Below are 11,131 nucleotides of genomic sequence, written 5' to 3'. Positions count from 1 at the left end.
ATTAAAGTTTATAGATGCTAATTTCCATGACAGAGTTCAAGATAAATATTTTCATTACTGCCAGTTTGCTATTCAAATGATTATTAAACAGCAAGCACAAAATATGCAAAAGAGGCAGCCCTTCCACACTCAGTGTCCGAATTCACTCACTTGTCAAAAAAGCAAAAATGGCGCCGCTGATTTCGGACGCCGTCCAGGCCGCTCCACGTAGATTGTGTTTTTATTTATTTCTGTATTTTATTTTGCTCTCTTTTTTTTACTTATATATCGTCTGCATTGATCACTTACGACAAAGGAATACTTTTGGATATTGGTTATTGTTTCACTAACCGGTTTCCGGACACTTTATTGCTTAATCCATCATGGCCATCCGAGATTCTCCGGAACGCCGAGAGGAACCATGGCCAATTGAATAATCACCTGAGGCGACGGCCTAAGAAACATCGCGGGAAACGCGCTGGGATCCGCAACAGACTAAGAAAAAGAGCTCACAGTCCTCCTCTGCCGAGCATTTTGCTCGCTAATGTCCAATCTCTGGTGAATAAGATGGACGATCTTAGAGCCAGGATAAGTTTCCAACGGGACATAAGGGACTGCAACATCTTTTTTTTGTCTGAAACCTGGCTTACGCCCTCTGTCCCGGATACCGTTGTTACGCCAACTGATAACTTTTCTGTTGTACGGATGGACAGAACAGCTGAGGCCGGTAAATCTAAAGGCGGAGGAGTGTGCTTTATGATTAACAAGAAATGGTGTGATCCCAGGAATATTTCTATTCTGTCGCGCTCCTGTTCGCCTCATTTGGAACATCTATCTATCATTTGCCGTCCATTCTACCTGCCCCGGGAGTTCTCATCAATTATTGCTACTGTTGTTTATATCCCACCACAAGCAGATACTGGCTTGGCCTTGTTTAAACTCCACGATGTGCTCAGCGGCTACATTAATAAACATCCTGATGCTGCTGTTGTCATCGCGGGTGATTTTAACAGGGCCAACCTCAGGCAGGTTATGCCGAACCTATACCAATATGTATCCTGTCCAACTAGAGGACCGAATACACTTGATCATTGTTACTCTCAACTTAAGAATGCCTATAAAGCTCGCTTATCACCAGCTTTTGGCAAATCGGACCATGCTGCCATTTTTCTCACACCGGAATATAAACAAAGGCTTGTTCAGGAACCCCCGGTGCAGAGGGCTTGAGAGATGTGATGTATTTTATCTTCAGTAACGCGCTGGAGTTCTTGTGTTTCTCTTTCCTTCAGTGATTATGCGCCGTTCTTCACTAATACAAAATCATTATTCAATCACTTAATTATCTCATTCCAACACTGATTAAGTTACATTAAAAGCTGTAGTGTGCACATGCAGTGTTACATCTGGGCAAATCGGCGCTTGCAAAACTGGCTGGGTCCCGATAGCCCAGGTCAAACCCAGACTGGGACATGTTTCGATCGAGTTCCTCTGATGTCAGTGAGTTCACGGATGTTGCATTAAGTTTTGTAAACATGCTAACTGAACAAGCTACGGACACTATAGTTGTAAGGACTTTTTCAAATCAGAAACCGTGGATGGACAGAACTATCCGTGTTGCAGTAAACAAACGTACTGCTGCATTTAACGCCGGGCTCGAGTCGGGGAACATGAGTGAGTACAAAACAGCGTGCTATGCTCTCCGACGGGCAGTAAGAGCCGCCAAACACCGATACAAGGAACGCATAGAGTCACATTTTCAGCTAAATGACTCCCGACGTATGTGGCAAGGACTAAGAACTATCTGTGCCTTTGGAAACAAATCCTCTGTAGCTGTGAGAGCAGAACCGTCGCTGGCTGACGAGTTAAATTCTTTTTATGGCCGTTTTGAATGCAACCGTGACAACGCGAGTCTGCCAATCTGCGTGTCAGGGAGCGGCAGTCAGAGCGGCGATAACTATGTGGTCACCGTGTCTGAGGATGAGGTTCGGAGGGCCCTAAAGCGAGTGAATGTCAGGAAAGCAGCAGGTCCCGATGGGATTCTTGGCCGTGTTCTAAGGACCTGTGCTGACCAGCTCGCTGGTTTGTTTACATCTATTTTTAATGAGTCCCTTGCTACCTCAGTAGTTCCCACTGTTTTTAAAAAATCAGTTATTATTCCTGTGCCCAAGAATAATAACCCTTTGTGTCTGAATGACTATCGTCCGGTTGCCCTCACGTCAATAGTCATGAAGGTCTTTGAGAAACTTATAAAGAGCAATATCTGTTCTTCCATTCCTGACACTCTGGATCCTCTTCAATTCGCTTATCGCTCAAATAGATCCACTGATGATGCCATCTCTCACATCTTGCACTCTTCCCTTGAGCATATTGACAGCAGTAAGGGGAATTATGTAAGGCTGCTGTTTGTTGACTATAGTTCTGCTTTTAATACTATTGTTCCCACTAAGCTAGTTTTTAAACTTATGAACCTTGGCCTGAACTCCTCACTATGCAACTGGATTCTTGATTTCCTCACTGGCAGACCTCAAGTGGTAAAGGTCGGTCAGTATACCTCTAACTCCATCACACTGAACGTGGGAGCTCCACAGGGCTGTGTCCTGAGTCCCTTGCTCTATTCTCTCTACACGCATGATTGTGTGTCTTCCCATAGCTCTACATCTATTATTAAATTTGCTGATGACACCGTGATCTTGGGCCTTATTTCCAATAATAGTGAAGCTGCTTATTTGGATGAGGTAGAGAAACTCACATCATGGTGCCAGGACAATTGTCTCTCTATGAATGTGCGTAAAACTAAAGAGCTAATTGTGGACTTTAGGAAGAGATATCAGCAGCCTTACACTCCTCTTATGATTAATGGGACCCCTGTGGAGAGGGTGAGTAGTTTCAAGTACCTTGGTGTAAACATCTCCGAGGATCTGACTTGGACTACCCACATTCAAACTCCGGTTAAGAAAGCCAGACAAAGACTGTACCATCTGCGACAGCTGAGGAAATTCAGAGTCTCACCAGCGATTCAGAAAACTTTCTATGTAGGGGCCATCGAAAGTGTATTGACTCAGGGTATTTCAGTGTGGTATGGGAACAGTTCTAGTCAAGATTGTAAAGCCCTGCATAGAGTTGTGCGCTTAGCTGAGCGCATTTCAGGCTCTGCTTTTCCCTCTTTGGAGGACATCTATCTTAAACGCTGTAAAAGTAGAGCTGTTAAAATTTTTAAGGACACAAAACACCCTGGCAACTTTCTTTTCATTTTGTTGCCATCTGGTAAGCGCTTTCGTAGCTTGATGGCAAAAACTGAAAGATTTAGGAGGAGCTTTTTTCCCCAGGCCATCAGATTTCTAAATTCAAGCACACCGTTTTTAACTTGTATATGATTGTGATGCTGTCAAGTATAAACTCTGCACAATTTGTTGCACATTATATTTCTTTGTACATTTTGCTTTTGATAATATTTATTAGTCTATAGTATATTGTCTTGTATAATTTATTTATAAGTTCATCATTTTTATTTGGTTTTTCATATTCTTTTGTATAATTTTCTTGTTTGTACTCTTAATATTTGCATTGCCTGTGGAGCGGACCTGTTTTACATTTCACTGCTGGTCATATGTTCCATATAACCATGTACGTGACGAATAATAAAAGTCAAGTCAAGTCAAGTCAAGTTGTTTTCATTTCATGTTCAGTCTATAGGCATGCACGACTACTTTACAACCAAATGAGGCACAAACCAAATGACTGAATTTTGCCAAATTTGATGTCTTGGAATTCGTTGAGCTCTCTCAATAATGACTTGGACAGCCAAATTTGATTATACATAAAAAATTAAGTCATAAACTGACATTGAGTTTTTAAGTTGAATCATTTGAAAATCTTTTATTACTAAAACAGTTACACTCTTAGAAAAACTTTTCAGTTGAGTTCTATATAGAAGTTACAAGTTTGTTGCAAGTTATGCAAAAAAGGTTCTATGCTCTTAGAAGAAAAGGTTCTAAAAATAATCTTAAAGGCCTCCATCAGGTGCATAATATATAGAACCTTTTAGGGGTTTCATGGGATCATTTTATGGAATAAGTTTTAATTAATTAATTTTGTTTTTATACATTTTTAATTTTAATTCAGTTTTATGAATTAACCAGATTGTAAACACTTTATCACAAGAAAAAAAAAAAATAACCCATGAAAATTAAAGTAGCCTATTACACAATCATTTAAGACATTTCTCCTTATAGAACCTTTTTGGCATAAAGTGTTCTTTAAAATCTATATAGAACCCCAATGCAAATGATGATAAATATCTTAAATGATCTCATAATACTTTAAAGTATGTTTATGAGCTATTAATTAAAAGTAAATCCATAAAATTGTTTTATGAAGTCCCTGACAGAATATAGGTTACATAACATTTTCTTTCGTCTAAGCGTAGAGTTTAAGACAAATGAGTTTAAGAGGAACAGTTACTTCAGCTGTAAAGATCACAAACCCAGCTTCCTCTGTGTATGAGATGACAGGACCCATGTAGAGGCTGAGGTTTGTGGGAGGATGCGTGTCACTAACCCATCATACAAACATCACTCACAAATCACTCCCAGAACTATCATGCTGCACTTTTTAATACATTCATTAGATTCTTCATTCTTTTAACTTAAAGTAGTTATTGTAGCCTCTTGATCCAAGTTATCGATTGTCTGTTCTGATCATCATTGTGCTCTACAAAGTCAATATCATCAGGAATTCAGGTAATATCTTCATTTGACTAAGTTATACGTGTCACATAGCAGGAAGATAAAGATGAGATGAGTTGGATCTTGTTGCAACGTTATACTTTAATTACAAAAAAAGAACAAAGACAGTAATCAAATACAGAGAAAGAACGTAACAGCGTTGATATTAAACTAAAAGACAATACCGAACAAACTGAGAGCAGATATACACAGAAAACGAACTAAACTAGAAACAGGTTCACAACAAAATATTATTTCAGTTTTTCTACTTTCATGTTTAATTCAGTGTGTTACTTGCCACTTTTTTGTAATTGTTTGTGAAATGAAAATTGTGAATGAAAATTGTTCCTACACCTTTTTTTTTTTTTTTTTTCTCGGTGAGCAGCAGGTAAGAAATAAATGTCAGACTGTATTTACTATTTTCTCACTGGAATAAATTTAGCTAAACTGATTCATTTGACTTTTCTCTTGTTTTGTAAAATATAAACAGACAGATTATTATTCATGTTTGACTTGATTCTCCACAGAAAACATCTACAAAGAGCAAAGAACTCAACCTGGACAAATCTGATCTGGTCTAACTGAAGTAGTTTGTGACGCTGTAGAACAACATGACTGATGAGACGACAACGTATTCTTACTATAACTACCCAGAAGATGAAGCTGAATTGTGTAACTACGAGAAGCTGTTGAAATTTCTTACCATTATTCCAGTCTTTTTCACAATAGTGGTTGTGTTAAGCTGCATCAGTAACATCCTCGTTCTGGTCATCCTGGCGCTCTACGAGAACCTCAAATCCCTGACCAACATCTTCATCCTCAATTTCGCTCTGTCAGATCTGCTGTTCACGTTTGGACTTCCATTCTGGGCCTCGTACAACATCTGGGGTTGGACGTTTGGAGAGATTGGCTGTAAAGCGGTGAAGTTTCTGTTCTATGTTGGCTTTTACAGCAGTGTGTTGTTTTTGACTCTCATGACCGTTCAGCGTTACATGGCAGTGGTTCATCCTCTGTCTGACTGGGAGAAATGCAGAGGATTTTCAGGCACTCCTTTCATTGTTTGGATCTTGAGTGGAATGGCTTCACTGTCTGGTTCACTTCATAGCAAAGCTATACATTATTTTAATAATACATACTGTGGACATAACAGTGTTGAAGTGAAATCTGGCATAGTTTATTTGAAAGAAAATGTTTTCTTCTTCATTGCATTTCTAATCATGGGTTTTTGCTGTGCCAGAATGCTTTGGACGATAACAAAATCTCAGACCAATGAAAAACAAAAGACTGTTAAACTAATATTTGTTATTGTGCTGGTGGTTTTTGTTGGTTGGGCTCCATATAACATTGTTATGCTCTTAAAAACTTTTACCATTCAGAATATCAAGCCATTCTCGTCGTGTGAAGTAAGCATTAGACTCGACTATGCATATTATACTTGTCAAATGTTAGCTTTCTCTCACTGTTGCTTGCATCCTGTGTTTTACATTTTTTTTGATGTAAAGTTCAGGAATCATCTAAAAATGATTCTGCAGAAGATCTTTTAAATAAAAAAAATATTAAAAACTCTTTTACCGAATGCAAGAAAAAAACAATCATGAATTCTAAGATACAGTGTGAATGATGTAGAGATTCTGTTTAGCTATGTAGCATTGTTTTATTATTATTAATGTGCTGGATTTGATTATTTGAAAAATCATTAAGCACACCTACTGCTGATATAATTAATCGTATAATATGCATGATTAAAATTTTGAAAAAGTGAAAAAAATGCTGCCACTGTGCAGGAAAATTCCTCTCTCTAATTCACACATTTCAAGTTAATTCATATTTGCTTGTATAGCGCTTTTCACAACATTGTTTCAAAGCAGTTTTACAGAAAATGCAAGTTTCTTCATTCCAATTTCGAGTGATCTGTTATCAGAGGTGACTGTGTCCAACAAATGTACATTTCTAAGATATTACAAATCATGCAGTTAGCTAACATCATGTATTCATTTAGGCAGAAACAATGAGCTCATTAAAGCAATTATTACAATTATCATAATTATCAGAATATATGACTTGCTGATTTTAAGGCTTTTTTTTGCCTCTTTTTTGTTTTGTTCATTGAATTTGAATTGTACAGCACTTTGGTTCAATGTTAGTTTTTTTTTTTAAAAATGTTCTTTATAAATTTTTACAAAAGTAAGCAACAAATGTTCAAGTGTTGTCATTGATATTTTCATATGAAATTAAAATATATTAATACCTTCTTTTATGTCTGTTTATTTACTGTATGCATTTACATTACAACTTTCATGTTTATATCACTGCTTGTACAGTATAAATTCAATATAGTGTAGAGTAAATGTAAAGAGCAGCAACAATAAAAGAACAATAAAATAAAGATTCCTTATTGGCATCAATAGTTCCATGAAGAAACTTTAACATCTACGGAATCTCTCCATTACATAAAAGATTCACTGCATGCAATCTGACTGCAATTATTTTATTATCTCTGTTATATTTAACAATGTTATCTCATATTTCACTCTTATAGTCTATTTATAAACACATTCTAAACATTTTTAGTATATAGTCAAGGTTTGGTGTTTGGATGAAGCAAGGACTCAATTGCAGGATGTTTTGCGCTTTTGTTGGTTACAAAAGTCAAACAAAACCTACCCAATGAGGGAAAACAAGACCAGCAACTGAACAAGGCAAGACTTGGCAAGGCATATAAGGGCAGGACACAAGAGATACATTCAACAAAGAACTGGCACAGGATTGCAAAAATAAGGAGAAAATATAGCTGCGAGCAGCGATGGCGGGCCCAAGCCCGGTGGCACCGCCACCCCGGTGGCTTCAGGGCAACTGTGCACAGCGGGCAATAGGCATTTAAAACGGTTAAACATCAAAGGACTATGTCAAATTCACTCCACATTTACTGCACTACAAGGTGCCGCTATAGAGCCCCTCCTCCCTGCCCATTTTCAAAGGATTACATGTGCCAAGTTTTAACATTATTCTGATGAATTTTGAAGCAAATCAGGTAAAAATAAGAGGGTGATCTCAATGTATGCTGAAAGTGACACATTTTCTGCTTCCAGTTGGTGGCGCTATGACTTTGAATCACAATAGTCACATCCATGTGATCAGCCTTGTACAACGAAGACTAAGCCGAAGTTTCATCAAAATCAATTAATGTATGCAGAAGTTATAACACTTTGTTTCCCTTTTCTTGCTATTAATTCATTGCCTCGCCACGGCCAAACCGTTTGAGATATCCAAAATCCGTTTGCAATCAAACAACTTCAATGTGTTAGCAACAAGTTAAAAAAAGCTTGGTGTAAATTGGATAAACCCTGTAGGAGTAGTAGTATAAAATTCATAGCCTGTTTTTTCAAAAAATTAACATTCAAACAAAAATAGCTGACTTCCTGTTGGTCGGAGCTAATGAATGTAAATTAGAAAATTGTCTGGCTTGATGAGAACAATATGTGTACCGAGTTTGGTGACTCTAGGAAAAACTAACCCCCCACTTTTGTCAAAAGGTGGCGCTACTGAGCCCCTCCACCACGCCCATTTCTATGGCTTTGTCCATGTCTACTGGTTGACAATATTGATGTGTGTGTCGAGTTTCATGCAATTTGAAGCATGTTAAGAGCCTCGAAAACACTAAAGAATATTATTACAGTTTGACATGTTGCCATGGCAACAGTATTTCAAATATCAAAAATCCTGTCACAGGTCTACATCTGCTGTGTATTGACATTACACTGATGAAGTTTGAAGCAAATCAGGTAAAAATAAGAGGGTGATATCAAAGCATTTCAAAAAGTGATACACTTCCTGCTGCCAGTTGGTGGCGCTATAACTTTGACTCACAATAGTTACATCCATGTGATCGGACTACTACAACCAACACACTCGTGAAGTTTCATAAAGATCAATATATGTATGCAGACGTTATAACACATTTCCTGTTTCCTTTTTCTCGCCATAAATTCGCTGCCTCGCCACGGCCAAACCGTTCGAGATATCAAAAATCCGCTGGCAATTTTTAATCATCAATGTCTTGACTTCATGCTGACCGAGTTTGGTGGCGATCGGATTAATCATCTAGGAGGAGTATATCAAATTCCAGAGCATGCGTTTTTCAAACAACCCTTAATAGCTGACTTCCTGTTGGGTGGCGTTTAACTTAGAGCACGAAAGTTGTTCGGCCCGATGAGGTCTATATGTGTACCGAGTTTCATACTAATACGTGCAAGTTTGTTCAATATATGGACGAAGTTTTCAGACTTTTTTCAAGGGGGCGCTGTCGAGCCCCCCTGCCACGCCCGGGTACCAGCCTCTGCGGCGTCCTAATGGCCGCAGATTCCAATGTGTGTGCCAATTTTCAGGAGTTTTTGAGCATGTTAAGGCCCCCAAAAAGCCCCGGAAGACGGAAAAAAAAAAAAAAAAAAAAAAAATCCTTAGAAGAACAAGAGGGCCCTGCGCGCTTAATTCGCTTGGGCCCTAAATATAGGGCAGCAAACACGGGGGAGAACAGGTGGAGCAACTGAACCAATATTCAGGTAACAATTCAAGACAATAGACATGAGAACACATGGCACAAGCAAACACATGACAAGCCATGTGCTCACTCCAAACATGACAAAAACATGAGCACATGGCCAGCGAACACAAATCACAAGCTATGTGCTCAAACAAAACAAAACACAAACACCCATGAGAACACTCAAAAGTTCACACAAAACATGACATGAAAGCACGCAGCCAATAAAACACAAGCTGCATGCTACACAGAAGATTTTTCAGAGTCGACTCCCACCATAGGAGTCCCGGAATTGACTCCATTTGCTCCATTTACTTCATTTACTTTAAATCAAAACAGGGTCAGCAATATAAGATTGCAGTCATTACACACTAAATGTAGGCTATTCTTTATTTTTAAGACACAAAGCCTAAAACTGCTTTATTAAAACAACACATTTTTAACATCACCATAATTTCCTAGTTGTTGCCAATACTAAATTTAAAGAGGGAAAAATACTGATAAAAAGCCTTTGTTGAATTTTAAATAAACAAGAGAATTTATTCTATTAAATTGTTTAAATTATTGTATGCATATTTGTATATTATATATTTTTTATATAGTACGCTGCTGGACTGGAGTACATAGGCTACTTGTACAGAATGACAATACAATGTAACACTTTAGAATAATGGTCTGTCATTAATAAGTAACTAGGAAGTAATGCAGGACTAATGAGTAGTACTACATTAACACTTCAGCTACTTCTATTAACTAATATAGAAGCAGGTTTAACTAATCAGTAAGTAAAATCAAATTTAGAAGATAGTTCCTTATTAGCTAATCAATAATTACCTAATGAGATTATCATCATTAATAACTATTAAAGGTGCTCTAAGCGATGCTGGGTGGAGTAACTTCCTGTTGACGTTCGAAGTGTTGTCAAACAAAACAGAGGCTAGCTAGACCCTCCTTCCTCCTCCTCCTCCTCCTCCCCTCCCCTCCGTGCTTCCTGAAATAGTCATGAACGCGCATTTAAAATCATTCTTGTCGGTTATTGGCTGGAGTTTATTATGATTTGTGGTCCAGGCTGCACCAGTTTGTTTTTATTGCCGTTTTCGGAGCTTGTGGCGACTACAGAGGCCGCATTTTTTTTTTTTTTTTTTTTTTTTTACAGTATGTTCAGGTGACAGGTAGCTAGCGGATAGTGAGGAGATGTTTGCTGTATGTGACAAAAAATGTTTTGGCCTAAAAACGCATGACATCACTTAGAGGACCTTTAACTAACGGACAAATTGTAAAGAACATTATCATGTGTCTTGCTGCGTTCACACAAGACGCGACTTGCGCGAATAAATCACGCTATTCGCGCATAGCGACGCTTGAACATTTTGAGTTTACTCGCTTCATTCGCGCGTGACATTCGCTTCATTCGCGCGTGAAAATCCCTTCACAACAGACGCGAATTCGCGTCATGAGAGGGGCTCTCCCGCTCCTTTGTGTGTCCCAGACTCTCCCACTGCTTTCTGCACACTTCCTCTGAATAAACACAACTTGTCAGTGGGGAAATAATTGTAAATTACAGCGAATACGCTCAATTGGTCGTCTTTAGTTGGCTTGTAGTCTTAATATGTATAAATATAGCTCAAATTGAGTAAAGACCGTTTTTTACAACTTATCAGATTGTCCGACCTCCTCACTCACTTTCTTTCAAACACGATCCTTTTTATTTCTGTTTCTATAAATGTATGAAGATGTACAGCGACGATGGTTTTGTCCTCCATTGTTGTTTCGAATTTCTACCTCAGCTCGCTACGTCACATCACTACTAGAGCAAGCTCCTGATTGGTTAACGCGGCGCGGAAATTCGCCAAAGTTCAGATTTTTCAACTTGCGCGATTCGCGTGAA

At 38.3% G+C, this 11,131-nt stretch overlaps 1 protein-coding gene across 1 annotated transcript; it reads left to right on the top strand.

The window, feature by feature from the left end:
- The first annotated feature begins 3,649 nt into the window (after window positions 1–3,649).
- Window positions 3,650–7,011, top strand: LOC125259980 (chemokine XC receptor 1-like). The gene is made up of 2 exons (XM_048178028.1): window positions 3,650–4,718; window positions 5,231–7,011. The coding sequence occupies exon 2, from the start codon at window positions 5,315–5,317 to the stop codon at window positions 6,245–6,247; it is 933 nt and encodes a 310-aa protein (XP_048033985.1). The 5' UTR covers window positions 3,650–4,718; window positions 5,231–5,314; the 3' UTR covers window positions 6,248–7,011.
- Window positions 7,012–11,131: the final 4,120 nt, after the last annotated feature.

The sequence above is a fragment of the Megalobrama amblycephala genome, linkage group LG24 (assembly GCF_018812025.1).
Source record: "Megalobrama amblycephala isolate DHTTF-2021 linkage group LG24, ASM1881202v1, whole genome shotgun sequence".
NCBI classification, from domain to species: Eukaryota; Metazoa; Chordata; class Actinopteri; order Cypriniformes; family Xenocyprididae; genus Megalobrama; species Megalobrama amblycephala.
The sequence above is the reverse complement of the archived record's forward strand: the minus strand, read 5'-3'. Positions and strand labels throughout refer to the sequence as shown.

Bases quoted from the DNA above. Each gene is read 5' to 3' on its own strand.
- LOC125259980 (XM_048178028.1), top strand. From the start codon at position 5,315: ATGACTGATGAGACGACAACGTATTCTTACTATAACTACCCAGAAGAT.